Here is a 20,366-nt window from a genome sequence, read left to right on the forward strand (position 1 = left end):
CGGTGACCCACCTCTGGGCGAGGGAAATCGAGGTCCAATATTTGTACTCATCATAAGGGGTCTGTGAGCGTGCTTTGTCTGGTCCCTCACCGAGGACGTGTTTATCATGGGTGACCCTACCAGGGGCATGAAGCCCCAGACAACTTAACTCCTAGGATCATTGGGACACACAAACCCCTCCATCACGATCAGGTGACGGCTCCAGGAGGCTCCTCATTAAATGGTTATATCCAAATGTTGAACAACAATCTTGGCTGGAACTAGAACAGATAAACTGCAATAGCGCCAAACTTTCAGACCTCCTATTTATCACAACAATTGTTTTAAGAATCCGATTATTGCAGCCACTTTATCATCTTGGTGGGAAAGTCTAGAAACCACACAATTGCAGTTAGCACCATATCATTGCTCCGCAATCTGGTACAATCCCTATTTTGAGATGAACAAAATACCCGTCTTGTCGGTTGGTTGAAGCCTAAAAATGGATTTTGATGTCCGTATTAATCAGTGACAGTGGACGGTAATTCGCTGGATGAGTGGGGTCTTTCCCCGGTTTCAGTAGTAGTTTCATTGCGGCTGTGTTCATATGGCTTCTAATTAGGCCTTTATCTTTTATCTCTGTCACCGTTCTGAAAAATAGTGGTTCTAGTATAGACCAGAAATGTTCATAAAACTCTGTGGAAAATCCATCATTGCCTGACGTTCTACCTGTTGGCATATTGTTTCGTTTTATGCAATTCTGCGAGGGTTCATGGGGCGTCTAAAAACTCTTTACTTTCTGAAGTTAATTGAGGGATGTTTAGGTTATTGATAACATTTTCAATGTCATTTTTATTCGGTTTATTGTGGGATGAATATAAGCTACTGTAGTAGTTGTAGAATATATCATTAATATCCTGTGGTGATTAAGTTTGCCATTTGAATCTTGTGTGGTTGTAATTAGTGTTGTTGTTTTTTGTTACGAAGTTGGTTTGCGAGAATTTTTTTTTATTATTGTGCTAAAAATTTGTGGATCTTCGCTGTTGTAGTAGGAACTATGTTCTTTTTGATAATATGCAATCAAGTTATTGTTTTGCATTATACAGTTGGTTCCTAAGTAGGTCTGTCTGATTTATTGCAGATTCTTCTGTAAGTTGTTTGAGTTTCATCTCCAATTCACTTTCTAATTTTTGCTCTGTTTTTTTTCTTGTAGGAAGAGTATGAAATGATTTTGCCTCCAATTACAGCTTTCCCCGTTTCCCAAAGGATGGAGATATAGTTGTGGAATCGTTCATATCTAGAAAATCTTTCCATTCCTTCCCAACAAATATATCGAACTCTGGATCTTTCAGTAGAAAAGTATTAAAGCGCCCAGTTGGAAAAGGTATCATGTTTGATTCAAGTTTGAGGCAGAGAGAAATTGGAGCATGATCGCTGATTATCATTGGATGTATTTTGGAAGTATTGTTTTTAGCAGCTGAGTTATTTGTAAGAAAGTTATCAATTCTAGGAGCGGTGTACTGAAGAAAGTGTATTCCCTTTTTGTATGATTTTTTATACTCCATATGTTGGCGAGGGCGGCACGGTGGGCGACTGGTTAGCACATCTGCCTCACAGTTCTGAGGACCCGGGTTCAAATCCGGCCTCACCTGTGTGGAGTTTGCATGTTCTCCCCATGCCTGCGTGGGTTTTCTCCCTGTACTCCTGTTTCCTCCCATCTCCCAAAAACTTGCATAGTAGGTTAATTGAAAACTCTAAATTGCCCATAGGTGTGAATGTGAGTGCGAATGGTTTATATGTTTATATGGGCCCTGCGATTGGCTGGCGGCCAGTTCAGGGTGTACACTGCCTCTCGCCCAGAGTCAGCTGAGATTGGCTCCAGCACCCCCGCGACCCTAGTGAGGATAAGCGGTATGGAAAATCAATGAAATAATGAATGTCGGCGAGTCCAAAATTGTGGACTGTGTTAGTTCTACTCCATGATATCCGGAGGTGTTTGATCATATCAGTCATACTGCAACCTCCGCCTTCCTCGTCATTTTGATGGTCCTTTTTCCTCTTTGGCCCGTAGGACACAACGTCCATGAGTTCCAAAAACGATTTGAAATTTGGACTTGTCACACCACAGCACACTTTTCCACTTTGCTCAGATGAGCTCGGACACACAGAAGCCGGCGGCGTTTGTTGGTTGTGCACCCTGCAACCGGAGGGTCGCCGGTTCGTAATCGCGCCTCAGCGCATGTTGTCAACGTGTCCCTGCACAAGACACTTAACCTACTAAACAATAATAATAATAATAATTCTCGCTAACGAACAAAACCTCTTGTTAGCTGCCCAACAAGGTGGCTGACGTTAAATCCACGCACCAAGCAATGCGTGCACAAACGCAGCAACAATAGGGAATGACTCATTCTGTCTGCATTGTACTGCCAAGAATATTTCTAAATGGAAAATGGGCTGTCACTTGTATAGCGCTTTTCTACCTTCAAGGTATTAAAAGCACTTTAACACTTTGCTAATTGAACTACTGATGGCGCAGCTGGGGGTTCGGTATCTTGCTCAGGGACACATGGACATGGTCACAGGGGCCGAGCATTGAACCCATTGAACCTTTGGTTTGGGAGACGACCACGCTGCCACTTGAGCCATGCCGCCCTCGTCTGATATCTTCATCACAAAAGCAGACAGGGTTTGATGATAAAAGAAAACAATAAAAGCCCTCTGCCGCAACCGAAATGCACACATCTTCCCGAGGACCCCTTAGCTGCCCAACAAGGTGCCCAACTTAAAATGAACCAGCAACGTCCCAGCAATGCATGCAGAAAAGGCAGCAGTAGTAGAGACTTTAAAACAATTGACTCTTCCGAAGAATCTGTCTTTTTTCCACACTGGCTGTCATTCAGAACAAAATAAAAATGTAGAATGCTGTAGACTCATCACATACTAAATCATATCGAGGCAACGGTTTCTGTTGTTTTAATACTGAATTCAAGCCTAGGGAGCGACAGAATTTACAGATTATAGTTTTAACAGACAAGTTACTTTGTAGCTTTTATTTCACTTTTAGTGAAGTCAATCAACTCCTCCATTTACCACAGTGTTAACGTTTTGCTAATTTCTCAGCCAGAATGAATATTTCAGACTTAGTTTGGCATTGAGATTAATTTGTCACCGGGAGCGGGCAGGAGCGGGAAATATGACAACTAAGTTACCGGGAGTGGAAATCATGACAGGTGTGACTCCACTCCCAGTGACTTTCAAGATATTAATATCTCAAAATCAACAAAAGCAATCATATAGATTTCCCCTGCTTGTAACAGCAAGTACAGCTCATTTTTATGCTCTCTCTTCAATGCAACGCTAAGGCTAGCCAATCGTGAACCTCATTTCAGGTTGGCCGTTAAATGACAGCTGAAGCCAGCCAATGACAGACGGCTGAGGGCAGGAGCAATGAGGAAGACACGCAGTTACACACGTACTTCCTACACAGCAGTGGATTTATAAAGGGGGCAAAAGCTGTTGACAGAATTCGAGGGATTTAGTGGATAAAAAAATGAGTCATCCTCCATTAGTTGGAGGTATTTTGGATTTAAAAAAAGTTTGTAAACCAGAGCAAGGTGTTGAGCAGTGCAGATTGCAATTACTATGAGGCATGGAGCATGTATATTTGCTTTTTAACCATCGGTTTGAAAAGTTCAGTTAAGTTACAGTATATATAGTAATGTTCTCAGATATGATTCATTAATCCAGCTAGAAATAATATGATTCTCGTATAAAAATGTGGAAAAAGGCAGCTGTCACATAACGACATACAGTCGGTACGGAAGGTATTAAGACCCCCCTTTAATTTTTCACTCTTTGTTATATTGCAGCCATTTGCTAAAATAATTTCCCCGTTATTTTAGCTGTGTGGTTGGGGTCATTGTCTTGTTGGAAGGTGAATCTACGGCCCAGTCTGAGGTCCTGAGCACTCTGGAGCAGGTTTTCATCCAGGATATCCCTGCACTTGGCCGCATTAGTCTTTCCTTTGATTGCAACCAGTCGTCCTGTCCCCGCAGCTAAAAAACACCCCCACAGCATGATGCTGCCACCACCGTGCTTCCCTGTTGGGACTGCATTGGACAGGTGATGAGCAGTGCCTGGTTTACTCCACACATGGCGCTTAGAATTAAGGCCAACAAATTCTATCTTGGTCTCATCAGACCAGAGAATCTGAATTTCTCACAATCTTGGAGTCCTTCAGGTGTTTTTTTAACAAACGCCATACGGCCTTTCATGTGTCTTGCACTGAGGAGAGGCTTCCGTCGGACCACTCTGCCATAAAGCCGTGACTGGTGGAGGGCTGCAGTGATGGTTGACTTTCTAGAACTTTCTCCCATCTCCCGACTGCATCTCTGGAGCTCAGCCACAGTGATCTTTGGGTTTTTCTTTAACTCTCTAACCAAGGCTATTCTCCCCCGATTGCTCAGTTTGGCCGGACGGCCACCTCTAGGAAGGGTTCTGGTCATCCCAAACGTCTTCCATTTAAGGATTATGGAGGCCACTGTGCTCTTAGGAACCTTAAGTGCAGCAGAAATCGTTTTTGTAACCTTGGCCAGATCTGTGCCTTGCCACGAATATCTCTCTGAGCTCTTCAGGCAGTTCCTTTGATGTCATGATTCTTATTTGCTCTGACAGAGATGAACAGAAGAAATGGACAGTACCCAAGTTAAATATATGAGTGTCACAGCAAAGGGTCTGACTAATTAAGGCTGTGTGATATTTCAGTTTTTCTTTTTTAATAAATCTGCAAAAATTTCAACAATTCTGTTTTTTTCTGTCAAAATGGGTTTGTGTGTATACATTAATGAGGGGAAAACATGAATTTAAATGATTTTAGCAAATGGCTGCACTATAACAGAGTGAACAATTTAAGGGGGTTTGAGTACTTTCTGTACCCACTGTAAATGTGCAGTGAAATCAACGTTTCACACATAGATGTAGTTCTCCTTTAGTAGTATTGTGCTTTTTGAATTTAAAAGCTGATAAAGAGTGTGAAACTCTAACCTCAGAAGCCACCTCCCAGTCAGGCCGGCCATCACTGTCTTTAAGCTCCACATAGGGCTTCTCGTGGACTCTGTTTAAGTCTTCATGGAGACCATCCAACAGGAATGCCAGCAGCTCTTGGGAATCCTGCTGCTGGAAGCCATTAAAGCGTGGAGCGTACTTTGCTATTGTCCACTGGAAAGAAAGCAATTAGGAAAATAGCTGATACAGGCAGCGCTAGAGGCATATCTAATTGTAACACCATGAACAGATTTGAACGCGCCACTGTGAACTGGAATTCTTTCTGAATCTTCCATTAAACAACTCACTACTGTGAGTTATTAAGAGAAAGAGCAATTGTTTATTTAAAAAGACAGCAAAATACATCTATCCATCCGTTGTCTTCCGATTATCCAGAGTCGCGTCACGGAGGCAGCAGCTTTAGCAGGGAAGCCCAGACTTTTCTCTCCCGAGCCACTTCATCCAGCTCCTCCAGGGGGTTCCTGATTCGTTCCCACATGTCGATTAGCCAGAACATCTCACCAGGGAGGCGTCCAGAAAGTATCCTAATCAGATGCTCAAGCCACCTCATCTGGCTCCTCTCGGATGACTGAGCTTCTCACTCTAGATCTAAGTGAGAGCCGAGACACCCCGTGGAGGAAACTAATTTCAGCCGCTTGTATTCATGATCTTGTTCTTTCAATCACAACCCACAGCTCGTAGGTGAGGGTGGGAAGGTAGATCGAATAGTAAATTGAGAGCTTCACCTTTCGTCTCAGCTGAGTCTGCATCAATGCAGATGCTGCACCAATCCGACTGTCGAGCTTCTGCTCCATTCTTCCCTCACTCGTGAACAAGACCCCAAGATACTTGAACTCCTCCACTTAGGGCAGGCTCTCATCCCTGACCCGGAGAGAGCACTCTACCATTTTCCAACTGTAGACCATGGTCTCACATTTGGAGGTGCTGACTCTCATCCCAACTGCTTCACACTTGGACGCGAAAAACTCCAACGAGAGTTTAAGATCGCAGCTTTGAGCCAACAGAACCACATCATCTGCAAAGCAGCAACGCAATACTGTCCATAAAGGTTATGAACAGAATCGGTGACAAAGAGCAGCCTTGGCGGAGTCCAACCCTCAATAGAAATTAATCCGACTTACGACCGGCAGTGTGGACAGGAACACGGTCGAACGCCTTCTCCAAGTTCATAAAGCACATGTAGACTAGTTGCTCAAACACCCATGCACCTTCCAGAACCCTGCTGAGGGTGTAGAGCTGGTTCACTGTTCCACGGCCAGGACAAAAACCACTCTGCTACGCCTAAACCTGAGATTCGACTTCCCAATGGACCTTCCTCTCCATCACCCCCGAATAGACCTTACCAGGGAGGCTGAGGAGTGTGATCTCCTTGTAGTTGAAACAACGGGACCGCCACACTGGTCTGCCAATCCAGAGGAATTGTCCTCGATGTCCACGTGATGTTGCAGAGGTGTATCATCCAGCACACCATCCCCAATACAGTGTTTATGGTGCACTGCTTCTCCATCCCGAGATGGTGGGCTACAATTTACTTCTAAGCCATCTGGAAGTCGGTCTCCATGGCCTAACTGAACTCCTCCCATGGCCGAGTTTTTGCCTTGGTGACAACCAAAGCGGCATTCTGCTTGGCCCGCCGGTACCCATCTGCTGCCTCCGGAATCCCACAGGCCAACAAGGCTCAATAGGACTCACTCTTCAGCTTGATGGCATCCCTTACTGCTGCTGTGCACCAACGGGTTCAGGGATTTCCGCCAAGACAGGCACTGACGACTTTATGGTCACAGCTGCGGTCAGCTGCCTCAACAATGACTGAGACTCAATGTCCCCCGCCGACCCCAAGGACATGGATGAAGTTCTGCGAGAGGTGGAAGTTGAAACTCATTCAGACAGGGGACTCTGTCAGGTGTTTCCAGCAGACCCTCACAATATGTTCAGGTCGGATCGGCAACTTCTCTCACCATGAAAGCTAACACACCACCAGGTGATGATTAGTTGAATGCTCCGCCCCTTTCTTCATCCAAGTGTCCAAGACATGCAGCCACAAGTCTGATGACACAACCACAAAGTCGATCATCGACCTACGGCCAAGAGTGTCCTGGTGCCAAGTCCACGTATTGATTTCCTTATGTGTGAATATGGTGTCCGTTATGGACAATGCCCGATGAGCACATAAGTCTTATAAGAGAAGACACTCGGGTTCTGGTTGGGGGACGGCGTTCCTCCCAATCACGCTCCTCCAGGTCTCACTGTCATTGCCCATGTGAGTATTGAAGTCCCCTGGCAGAACGATGGAGTCCCCAGCGGAAGCGCTCTCCAGCACCACCTCCAAGGACTCCAAAAAGGGTGGGAACTCTGAGCTCATGTATGGTGGATATACGCAAACAACAGACAGGCCTCTTCCCCCTGCCATCCGAAGGTGGACGGAGGCTACCCTCTCTCATAAACGTGTTGCAATAATATGCACACACCTCCTTGACGGCTCTTGCCGTGGGCAGCTCCAGAGTGAAATAGAATCCAACCCCTCTCAAGAGGAATGGTACCAGAGCCCAAGCTGTGTGTCAAGGCGAGTACAACTACAGTGCCGTGAAAAAGTAATGGCCCTCTTCGCAAATTGTTATATTTTTGCATAGTTTCCCTACTTCAATGTTTAAGATCATCAAATAAATGTAAATATCAGACAAATATAACCCATGTGAACTTAAAATGCTGTTGTTAAATGATTTCATTAAGTAAGGGGGAAAAAAATAGGGTTAGGGTTAACCCTAATAATGACTTAGGGGGTTATAATAATGACCCCCCTAAACCTGATAACTGGTTGGGCCATCCTCAGCAGCAACAACTGAAAACAACCATTTTCTATAACTGGCAATATGTCTTTCACATCTCTGTGGAGAAATTTTGGCCCACTCTTCCTTGCAGCATTGTTTGAATTCAGCAAAAATGGACGGTTTTCGAGCATGGATCCTATTCGTAGACTTCAGCTCAGCGTTCAACACCATCATCCCTGAACTCCTTCCCTCTAATCTTCTCCAACTCAGCGTCTCGCCTGCCATCTGCCAGTGGATTTACAGCTTTCTGACGGGCAGGACAGAGCAGGTGAGGTTGGGGAGGCCACCTCATCCACACGCAGCATCAGCACTGGGGCACCCCAAGGTTGTGTCCTCTCTCCGCTGCTCTTCTCTCTCTACACGAACAACTGCACCTCAACGCACCCGGCTGTCAAACTCTTGAAGTTTGCAGATGACACCACTGTCATCGGCCTCATCAAAGACGGTGACGAGTCTGCATAGCGACAGGAAGTGGAGCGGCTGGAGCTGTGGTGCGGCTGACACAACCTGGAGCTGAACACGCTCAAGACTGTAGAGATGATCGTGGACTTCAGGAGGCATCCTTCGCCACAGCTGCCCCTCACACTGTCCAGCTGCCTTGTGTCAACTGTCAATACTGGCCACTCATGCCAGAGTAGCATCTCCCCCACTTGCACACTGAGTAGTATCTGCAACATTTGCACAATCAACATTGTCCCAGATTATCGCGATACTAGTCATTTTAAACTGCATACACTCCGTGAAGTAGCGGCGCCCTATGCACAATGGTCATTACACCGGACTACTGCTATATTAGTCATTCAAACTGCTAGAGGACTCTGCATCTTTTTGCACAATTGTCCAAAAAAATAAAAATAATTGTACCAGCATTACCAGATAACTAGCAACCCTTTATTGCTCATTTTTCTCAATGTCTTTATGTCTCCAAAGTGTTCTCTGTCAATTGACTGTCTGTTGTCGTACTAGAGCGGCTCCAACTACCGGAAACAAATTCCTTGTGTGTTTTTTGGACATACTTGGCAAATAAAGATTATTCTGATTCTGATGAACGGCCTTTTTAAGGTCATGCCACTGCATTTCAATCGGATTAAAGTCTTGACTTTGACAAGGGCACTCCAAAACCTTCATTTGTTTTGTTTTCCACCCATTCAGAAGTTGACTTGCTGGTGTGTTTTGGATCGTTATCCTGCTGCAGAACCCAAGTGCACTTCGGCTTAAGGTCACAAACTGACGCCTAACAATTGTCCTTCAGGGTTTTCTGTTCTGTTCTGGTTCCACCAATCACAGCAAGTTGTCCAGATCCTGCAGGAGCAAAGCAGCCCAAGCCCATCACACTACAACCACCATGTTTGACTGTTGGTTTGTTCTTTTTCTGAAATGCTGTACTACAATTAAACCAGATGTAACAAGAAATACACCTTCCAAAAGAGCTCAACTTTCATCTCGTCAGTCAATATAATATTCTCCCAAAATTCTTGAGAATAATTCAGATGTTTTTTTTTGCAAAAGTTCTGTTCTTTTTGGTCAGCAGTGGTTTTTGCCTTGTAACTCTGCTATGGATGCCATTTTTGCCCAGTCTTTTCCTTATACTTGTGTCATGAACACTGACCTTACCTGAGGCAAAGGAGGCCTGCAGTTCTTTCAAAGTTGTCCTGAGTTCCTTTGTGGCCTCCTGGATGAGTCATTGCTGTTCTCTTGGTGTAACAATCTTGGAAGGCCCGGCCACTCCTGGGAACGTTCACCACTGTTCCATGTCTCTCAATGCGAGTATAATGGCTCTCCCTATGATTTGCTGGAATCGTAAAGCTTTAGAAATGGCTTTTGTAACCCTTTGACTGATGTCAATTACTTTATTTCTCGAGGGTTCTGGAATTTTTTGGGATCGTGTTATTTTGTTGCAGCTTTTTTTTTTAGATCTTTTGTCCAACTCAGGTCTGGAGGTAATCAGGCTTGGGTGTGATCAGTGAAAATTAACCAAAAATTGTGATTACCCACAAATAGCTAATGATTTAACAGAGGGGCGGGGTTATTACTTTTTCAAACAGGGCCAGGTAAGTTCGATTTTTTTTTCCCCTTAATAAATGAAATCATTTAAAAACAGCAGTTTAAGTTCACTTGGGTTTATATTTCTCTGATATTTACATTTGTTTGAGGATCTTAAAGTGGGGAACGACCTAAGAGTTTGAGAAGGGGGCCAATACTTATTCACGGCACTGTATATATAGTCAGAACTTCACCTCACACACCAAGCTCAGGATATTTCCCTGCCAGAGAGGTGATTTTCCACGTTCCAAGAGCCTGATTCTGTAGACGGGGAAGGGACTGCCTTTGGCTGTCACCCAGCTCACACTGCACCACAACCCCTTGGGCCCTTCCACCGGTGGTGAGGCCCACCTACAGGCCTGACTCAAGATGGGGGTTCCAGTGACCCCCATCTTGTTTTCCCTCCAGGTGAGGGAAAACATCTTCCAAAGTTGTTGTACATCATACCTACTGCAGACCTACTTGACCCTGCTGGGGTCATAAAGCCCCAGACAGCTTAGCTCCAAGGATCATTGGGACAAACAACAAATAAATAATATTATAACAATAAATAATTCTACACTACATATAATGAATAATACTAAAACTGTATAGAAAACATTTCAGGCAGATAGGTTCACCCTGAGTTTGAGAGGAGCCACATTCTTCTGTGTCCCATTCCACAGCTCCATCACGAGATCGCCATAACATTTTGCCATGTGACCTTGCATACCAATGGGGTTGGATCTGTTGGACAAATGAACGCATGAGTGTTAAGCATAACGACAAGTACAGGTTAATGATTTTAATATTAATGCCTCTGTAAATAAATCGAATGGGACCTGTTAAGCTCATAGAAATGTCCCCCGGTGATGAAGTAGTCTGTGAGAGGCCTTGTGTTACTCACACATTGGATGCTAGAATTCATGAAACAGGTGTTGCCAAGGTTACTAAGGCCTGTGGCCCCCTTCTCTGTTGGCACTGCAGAAAATAAAGAACATTTAGGGTGCAATGGTTCTGCAGCTGCTGATATTTTTGATCATGAGCATCAATGTGGCGTCACTGCTTATGAAGAGACATTAAAAGGATGCGTGTGCGTGTGTCGGTGTAAATATATACATACCGTATATCTGTATAGACAATGGGTATGGAAAGTCTTCTGACCCCCTTAAATTTTTCACTCTGTTATATTGCAGCTATTGCGGCTAAAATAATTTAAGTTCATTTTTTTCTTCATTAATGTACACACAGCACCCCATATTGACAGAGAAAAATTGAATTGTTGACATTTTTGCAGATTCATTAAAAAAAAAACAACAACTGAAATATCACAGAGCCATAAGTATTCAGACCCTTTGCTCAGTATTTAGTAGAAGCACCCTTTTGAGCTAATACAGCCATGAGTCTTTTTGGGAATGATGCCAGTTTTTCACACCTGGATTTGGGGATCCTCTGCCCTTTCTCCTTGCAGATCCTGTCCAGTTCTGTCAGGTTGGATGGTGAACGTTGGTTGCTTCCCGGGTTCTATCTTAGCCGAGCAGACCGCGACATGGAATCATCGGAGAAAACAAAAGGCGGCGGGATACGCTTCTATATGAACGAAAAATGGTGTACGGATGTCACGGAGCTCAGCACACACTGCAGCCCGCTTTTAGAGTTGCTGTTTTTGAACTGTAAGCCATTCTACTCACCGCCTGAGTTCGCATCATTCATTCTCGCTGGAGCCTATATTCCGCCTCAAGCTAACACGAACGCCGCACTGCTAATACTCGCCGAACAAGTCAACGAAATTGAAAAAAAAAAAAACACCCGGACTCACCCCTCATTATTCTCAGGGACAAAGCTAAAATCAACCACGAACTCCCGAAATACAAGCAGCACATTGACTGTCCTACCAGGGAAAATAACATTTTAGACCACTACTATACTACGCTAAAAAACGCATACCGTGCTATACCTCGTGCAGCCCTGGGCTCGTCTGATCACTGCTTAATTCACTTAATACCGACGTACAGGCAAGAACTTAAATGCGCTAAGCCTACAGTGAAAACAGTGAAAAAGTGGACCAATGAAGCAAAGATGGAACTTCAAAGCAGCACACAGCAGATGAGGCTGGGGGAGGCCACCTCAGCCACACGCAGCATCAGCACTGGGGCGCCCCAAGGTAGTGTCCTCTCTCCGCTGCTCTTCGCTCTCTACACGAACGACTGCACCTCAGCGCACCCGGCTGTAAAACTCCTGAAGTTTGCAGATGACACCACTGTCATTGGCCTCATCAAGGACGGTGACGAGTCTGCTCAAGACTGTAGAGATGATCGTGGACTTTAGGAGGCATCCTTCGCCACAGCTGCCCCTCACGTTGTCCAGCTGCCTTGTGTCAACTGTCGAGACCTTCAAGTTCCTGGGAATTACAGTCTCTCAGGACCTGAAGTGGGCGACCAACATCGACAACTGCTGAAAGGATTGTCGGTAACCCCCTACCAACCCTTGAGAACTGGCACCCTGCCAGAACTAAGACAAGAGCATGCAAAATCCTCTCGGACCCTCCACATCCCGGTCTCCAGCTCTTCCAGCTCCTTCCCTCAGGTAGGCGCTACTGATCAATGCAAACTAGAACTAGCAGACATTCCAACAGCTTCTTCCCTCTTGCAATCAACTTCTTAAACACCTAACCTACAATTGCATTACATGTTGGCAATTTTTTTTACTTGAGTTCGTTGTCACATTTCTGTGGGGCCAATTATATTACTCATGCACTCACTGTAGTAGTCTTGCCACGCTGCACTAGTTGCATATCTGTTGTTGACCAATACTGGCCACTCATGCCAGAGTAGCATCTGCTCCATTTGCACACTGATTGAGGAGTATCTGCAACCTTTGCACAATCTAGATTGTCCCAGATTATCGCACTACTTGTCACTTTAAAAAAAAAAATTAAATTCCATTTTTTTCTGTCACAATGGGGTGCTGTGTGTACACTAATGAGGGGAAAAAATTTTACTTTAATGATTTTAGCAAATGGCTGCAATATAACAAGGAGTGAAATGTTTAAGGGGGTCTGAATACTTTCCGTAGCCACTGTGTGTGTGTGTGTGTGTGTGTGTGTGTGTGTGTATATATATATATATAGTGCCATCATAAAGTATTCATACCCCATCACGTTTTCCACATGTTGCTGTTAGACTTATTCTTAAGATTATTTGAGTATAGTTTTCTTTTAAAAAGAAAAATCTACATCAAATATCTAATATGACAAAGTAAAAACATTTTCAGACCGTTGTGCAAATGTATTAAAAATGTAAACATTTAAACATAATCGGTACCTAAGCCTTCTTGGGTATGTCTCTACGAGCTTGGCACACCTGTTTTGGGAAATTTTCTTCCATTCTTCTCTGCAGATCCTCTCAAGGTCAGTCAGGTTAGATGGCCAGTGTCGGTGAACAGCCATTTTTAGGTCTTTCCAGAGATGTTCGATTGGATTCAAGTCCGGGCTTTGGCTGGCCCACTCAAGGACATTCACATGCTGCTCCTGAAGCCACTCCTTTGTTATCTTGGCTGTGTGCTTAGAGTCACTGTCGGGTTGGAAGGTGAATCGACATGCTTGTCTGATTTCCAGAGCACTCTGGAACAAGTTCTCTTGAGGAATTTCTCAATATTTGGCAGCTGTCATCTTACCCTTTATGCGGACTAGTTGCCCAGTTCCTGGAGCAGGGAAACAGCCCCACAGCATGTTGCTGCCACCACCATACTTTACAGTAGGGATGGTGTTAGCCAGGTGATGAGCACTACCTCTTCTTCTCCAGATATGATGCTTGGAATTCAGGCTAAAAAGTTCTAGTTTGGTTTCATCAGACCAGAGAATTTTGTTTCTGCAGGTCTGAGAACTCTTAAGTTGCCTTTTGGGAAACTCCAAGCGGGCTGCCATGTGCATTTTAGTGGGAAGTGGCTTCCGTCTGGCCACGCTACCATAGAGGCCTGATTGGTGGAGTGCGTTAGCAATGGTTGACCTTTTGGATGGTTCTCCAATCTCCGTAAGGGAAGACTGGAGCTCCGCCTTAGTGACCACAGGGTTCTTGATTACACCTCTCACCAAGGCCCTTCTTCCCCTGTTACGCAGCTTGGTCGGACGGCTAGATCTAGGAAGGGTCCCGGTGGTTCCAAACTTCTTCCATTTCCGAATAACCGAGACCACAGTGCTTTTTGGGACCTTCAATGCTTTTAAAACTCTTTTGTATCCTTCCCCAGATTTGTGCCTTGACACAATCGAGTCTCGGAGGTCTTCTGACAATTCCTTAAACTGCATTGCTTTTCTTCTACTCTGATATGCACTGCCAACTATGAGACCGTATATAGACAGATGTGTGCCATTCCAAATGATGTACAATAAACTGAATTTACCAAAGGTCGACTCCATTCAAGTTGTAGAAGCATCTCAAGGATGATTAGTGGAAATCAGATGCACCTGAGTTTAAGTTTGAGTGTCATAGCAAAGGGTGTGACTATTTATGTTACTCTTATGTTTGAATGTTGACATTTTTTATAAATTTATACAAATGTCTTCAAATATGTTTTTACTTTGTCATTATTGGATGTTTTATAGATTTTTGACAACTATACTAACTATATATAACTATTTGATAACTACAAACTACACTACAGAAAACTATACTCAAATCAGCTTTAGAAAATGTCTAATAGCAAAATGTCAAAATTCAAGGGCTATGAATACTTTCTGGTGGCACTGTAGATATATATATATATATATATACACACACACACACACACACACAGACTGAAATAAGTATTTAACACGTCACCATTTTTCTCACTAAATATATTTCCAAAGGTGCTATTGACATGAAATGTTCACCAAATGTTGGGAACAACCCAAGTAATCCATGCATACACAGAAAGTAGAACAAATAAGACCAGTAATTAAGGTGCGTGTAATAATGGGAAATGATACAGGGGAAAAAGTATTGAACACATGAAGGGAGGTGCAAAAAGGCATGGAAAGCCAAGACAACACCTAAAATCTATCAATAATCAAACAGCAATCCAGACCCTTGTCAGTGCAAATGAATATTAGCTGGTTCAGTCCTAATTGATGGCCTACAAAAAGGTCTCATTGCCAAGGTGTGAGTCAGGATACATCTCATGATGAGTAAGAGCAAACAGCTCTCTCAAGACCATCGCAAACTTATTGTTGCAAAACATAATGCCATTGGTTACAGGCTCATATCTAAGCTTCTGAATGTTCCAGTGAGCACGGTTGGGGCCACAATACGTAAGTGGAAAAGCAATCATGACACCATAAATTTGCCTCGATCAGGGGCTCCTGAGGGAGTGCAAAGAATAATCAGAAGAGTTGTCCAAGAGCCAAGGACCACCTGTGGAGAGCTTCCAAAAGACCTGGAATTAGAAGGTGCTGTTGTCACACGGAAAATAGTGAGTAATGCACTCCGCCGACATGGCCTGTATGCACGCTCACCACGCAAGACCCCAATTGCTGGAAAAAAAAAAGCATGTCAAAGCTCATTTAAAGTTTGCTGAACAACATTTGGACAAGACTGTTCAAGGTCAGACAAAGATGTAACAGGGTCAGTTAAAATTCCTATTTTCATTGTTTATGTTATGTAATACATGCGAGTCACTTCCAGCTAGTTGTCAACTATAGTTTACCAAAAAATGAGGTTTTATTACGCATACTCAGCACTCCCCGAACATACCCGAAGCTCAAGACACCGGGGTGTGGTGACTCTCTCCACAGCAAGGGCTACCGGAAGTGACGTTGCAATTGACGAACACAGCACGCTCCACTCTATACGCAATGGTGAGCAAGGTGTTGGAATATTAGGAGGAGGATTTCGACGTACAGGAGCACCCGACTGAACTTTGCATCGTCAAACCGTACGTTTGAGTCGAACAGGAGGTCGGAACCTGACAGTGACGACGACGAGCAGCCAAGTAGCAGCTGTACAAAAGAAAAAGAGTGGCCACTGGGTCGATGTGACGGTATGTCATAAGTGTGTCTTTTTATAGTCATGCCTTGAAATATTTTTGAGCACAACTATACAGGTACGTATTCTATATTCATGTATGTTTCAGTGACACGGCACAAGTTTTTACATGGTAGGCAGGATTCCTATATATTGTGTGCTACTCGCTCGGGTAGCTTTAGAACACGCCGCACAGAAAGTCTTTGCCATGCCTGTTGGCTTATCATATAGGCAAAAGTACAGACGACAGTGCTGAAAAGTACTGCGTGGGTCTTTTTTTCCTACCGCCCAGTGAATAATAACCATAATAGAGTCGTAGGTATATACAAGGAAATCCTCATCTCGTCTGTGCCGCTTCGCCGCTGCACCATAGGAGCTGCGAGATTTAGTTCTCTTGCTGGTGGTTGAGGTCCCAATGGCCGTAGGAAAAATAGTTGGCACCGCAGCTGGTTTTCTGCCTCTGCCTAACTACACCTGTGTATCCAATGCTTTCTGCTAAGTCTTTCTCAAAAATGCCCGTTCAAAGTGATCACCGCAGAGTTTGCAATGCTTGCTAGGCACCCATAGCTGACCACGTTTTTTTCCCCTGTCGATTGACTTTCCCGATCCATTGGTCACGTATTCCTTTTTCACTTGGAAAGCCAAAGGAGCTCTTGCCACTGCCTGAACCATTTGTACAACCAAATGCCACGCAATAAACAATCGTGACATCGTTCAAACATACAACGACAAATATACAAGGACGGGAACAACAGCACACAACGCCGAATGAACGGGCTGTTTGGCTAGTGTTATGTCCCAGTGCCGGTTAGAGCCGAAGACTGGAAGGCGCTAGATGCAAAACGCAGAAGGCGCAATTCTGCATCATATTTCTTGATTTAACTGATGTATAACTGCTATATAATCAATGAATGGCAAATTTACCGTGACATTCTTGACAAAAATCTGCTGCCATCTACGACGACGATGAAAATGAAATGAGGCTGGACATTTCAGCAGGATAATGATCCAAAACTGCCAAGGAAACTCTCAATTGGTTTCAAAGTTGCAAGACATAACACACTAAGGGGAGGGTTTCAAGGTGAAGACATGAGACCAACACCCGGCCACGTGTCCTCGGTCAAGGCGCCCCTCTCTGACGATTCCCGCTGAGTCATCTTCCTTTCCCCCACGGTCAGCAAGCAACCATCAAAATCATCCACAATACCAATGCAAGCCAGCAAATAAATGATAACTTGTACAATTTATTTAACAAGTGTTCTCTGTCAATTGACTGTCTGTTGTCGTACTAGAGCGGCTAGAATTACCGGAGACAAATTCCTTGTGTGTTTTTGGGACATACTTGGCAAATAAAGATGATTCTGATTCTGAAAGACAAAAAATAAAGCTGCTAGAATGGCCCAGCCAATCAGCTGACTTGAATGCAATCAAAGATCTATGGAAAGAACTGAAACTCAAGGTCCATAAAAAAGCCCACGGAACCTTCAAGATTTGAAGACTGCTTGTGTGGAGGAATGGGCCAAAATCACTCCTTAGCAATGCATGCGATTATTTTCTCCATACAGGAGGGCTATTGAAGCTATTTTTACATAATTTGGGCTTCCAGCTCATAAAACCCACAAAATCAGGAAATCAAAAAATTTGAATACTGTGAAGAAATCAGCCCAAATTTGACATGCCAATAATGTTTGGAACTGAGTGTCAGACACTGATCATCTACTAAAGCAAAGCAAAGCAAATATATATAGCGCATTTCATACACAAGGTAACCCAATGTGCTTTACATGATTAAAAGCATTTAAAAACAAAGAAAAAAAACAGCTCACAAACATTTAGAACAGAGAGAAAAAAAATAAAAATACAATTAAAACAGCGTACAGTGCAAGAAATATCATTTAAAAGTGGAAATGCTCTAAAAAGCATCGGGAGAAAGAAGAACCTGGACTTAAAACATGCACAGTTGGGGCTGACGTCACTTCTGTTGGCAACTTATTCCATTTGTGTGCAGCATAATAGCTAAATGCTGCTTCACCATGTTTGCTTTTTTTTTTTTTTTTTTTTTTTTAGCTGAGGCTTAATGCCAGCTACTTTAAGAGCTTTAGAAAACTCGCCTGACTTAAGTGAGCAATTGATTATTTGCTGCAAATCAGCTAGCACAGACTTAGCAACAGCTTTGAAAAAGTCAGATGGTATTGAGTCAAGACAGCGCGTTGATGGTTTCAGCTGTTGAACCGTTTTCTCTACAGTTTTTTTGGTCAACTGTATAAAATTCTGACATGGTAATAGAGTTTTTCCTGGGTGGCTTCAGATGTCATTTGTGCTAATATTTAGCCTGATGGATTGTATTTTTTTCACAACAATAAACTAATTCATTGCATTTATCTGCTGTTAGGAGCTATCTGATTCGGGGGGTTGTGAGCTTGTCAACCACAGCAAACAGAGTGCGAGTACTGTTGAAGTTCTTACTGGTGATTTCAGAAAAGTGTTGCTGTCTAGCCCTGACTAATTCTTGGTTAAGATTACAAAGGCTTTGTCTGTAGAGGTCATAGTGAATTTGGAGTTTAGTTTTTCTCCACTTACGTTCTGCTTTCCTACACTTTGATTTTGAGGTCTTTACCATCATTGTGCTCCTCCGCAGTGTTCCTGGTCGCCTCAAAATTGTCTTAGTTTTAATAGGCGCGAGAGCATTCATGACATTTGAGATTTTACAGGTGAAATTATCCAAAAGTTCCTCAACAGTCTCAGGATTCCCAGTTTGTGGCACGGCAATGGTCTCCATAAACTTAGTGGCGCTACTCTCATTTATGTACCTTTTCTTAATAGACAGAGGTTGTCTGAAATTTTGGAAGAATCTGTAATTCAAAGAATACACAAAAATGGTCAGAAATAGCCATAGCCTTAATGTGGGGTAGGGAGGGGTGTGGGAGATTCCAAGTGCTGGCTCATCTCATTTGTCATTTGCTTCTCCGATTGTTTGGATGACGCTGATGAATCCATCTGCGCCCCGTGTCGCCTTATCTCCTGTTCCTCCGATTGTTTGGGAACAACTGCATCTTTTTGTCCTTCAGCCGTGTCACCAAGGCCAGTGTTTTCTTTTGGGGCCGCTGAATGACATACACAGTAAAAAATATTGGTTGTGAAGATGTCTTCGCTCCCAAAAAACGCAGAAATTGTCAATGACATTCACGGATAGTGCAGTACACACACTTCTTTGAGCCACGTATTTAGCCACTGAGCCTAGAGAAACATCCATCCATCCATTATCTGAGCCGCTTACCCCCACAAGGGTCGCGGGAGCGCTGGAGCCTCACCGGGGTTGAAGCAGCCCGCAACGCAGGCAAGCCGGATTCCTCGGTAATCTGCTGGTGTTGTGTCCGCCCTTTTAGATGTTGTCCCATATCTTTTGGCTTTGCTCCCAGTAAATTCCAGGGAGAACTGGTGGATGGTCATTACCATTTCCACAGTCCACATCTGTCCTCTTGGTTGAGATAAGTGGATGCCTGTTAGCACACTTATGCTCACCATTTTGAGACATCGGTAGGGTGGTTTCATTCCCCGACTGTCCGTTTACATCCACATACGCTTCAAGACGGTGGATTTTTGCTTCCAGGATTGACATCCTCTGCAGCAGTCCGTGATAGTCCTCAGTGGAAAAGGGAGGCATCTTAATTGCTGGTCTTGTTTTTAATAGCAGGCTTGTGCTAATTAGCAGGCCACGCTCACGTAATGGTGCGATGGTATCAGAAAATATTGGAATACAGCAACAACTGACTATCTATATAAAAAAAAAAAAAAAAAGTACAGTCCCACAGGTTTAAAAATATCCAGGAGTCGCTGCTTCTCATTATTTTATAAGAAAAACAAGCTTATCAGCAAGAAAAAATGTAAACAGAAGCGAAGCAAGCAGAGCAAGCAAAAAAAGCCTCTGCATTGTACGAGAGCGAGAGACAAACAAAGGCTTTCGTATATCGATGGCGTATTCAATACTTTTTCCCTGTGTCATTTCACATTATTATACACAACTTAATTTCTGATCTTATTTGTTCTACTTTCTCTGTATATATGGATTACTTGGGTTGTTCCCCACATCTGGTGAAAATTTCATGTCAATAGCACCTTTGGAAACATATAGAGACAAATGGTGACGTGTTAAAATACTTATTTCAACAGCTGTGTGTGTGTGTGTGTGTGTGTGTGTGTATATATATATATATATCCATCCATTTTCTGAGCCGCTTCTCCTCACTATGGTCGCGGGCGTGCTGGAGCCTATCCCAGCTATCATCGGGCAGGAGGCGGGGTACACCCTGAACTGGTTGCCAGCCAATCGCAGGGCACATAGAAACAAACAACCATTCGCACTCACATTCACACCTATGGGCAATTTAGAGTTGTCAATTAACCAAGCATGCATGTTTTTGCGATGTGGGAGGAAACCGGAGTGCCCGGAGAAAACCCACGCAGCCACCAG

General features: G+C 43.8%; 1 protein-coding gene across 7 annotated transcripts in view; it reads right to left on the bottom strand.

Annotated features, from left to right (window-relative positions):
• usp32 (ubiquitin specific peptidase 32) overlaps positions 1-20,366 on the bottom strand; it is a 143,041-nt gene that overhangs the window by 49,339 nt on the left and 73,336 nt on the right. For 6 of the 7 annotated variants that reach the window (XM_061783063.1, XM_061783068.1, XM_061783064.1 and 3 more), the window contains 3 exons: positions 10,739-10,877; positions 10,538-10,643; positions 5,026-5,199 (listed from right to left, as the gene is read on the bottom strand). In XM_061783063.1, coding sequence (XP_061639047.1) covers positions 5,026-5,199; positions 10,538-10,643; positions 10,739-10,877 — 419 coding nt within the window. The remainder of the gene's footprint in view (positions 1-5,025; positions 5,200-10,537; positions 10,644-10,738; positions 10,878-20,366) is intronic. The other variant, XM_061783065.1, reaches the window with a different exon arrangement.

Source organism: Phyllopteryx taeniolatus, chromosome 8, assembly GCF_024500385.1.
Source record: "Phyllopteryx taeniolatus isolate TA_2022b chromosome 8, UOR_Ptae_1.2, whole genome shotgun sequence".
Taxonomy (NCBI): Eukaryota; Metazoa; Chordata; class Actinopteri; order Syngnathiformes; family Syngnathidae; genus Phyllopteryx; species Phyllopteryx taeniolatus.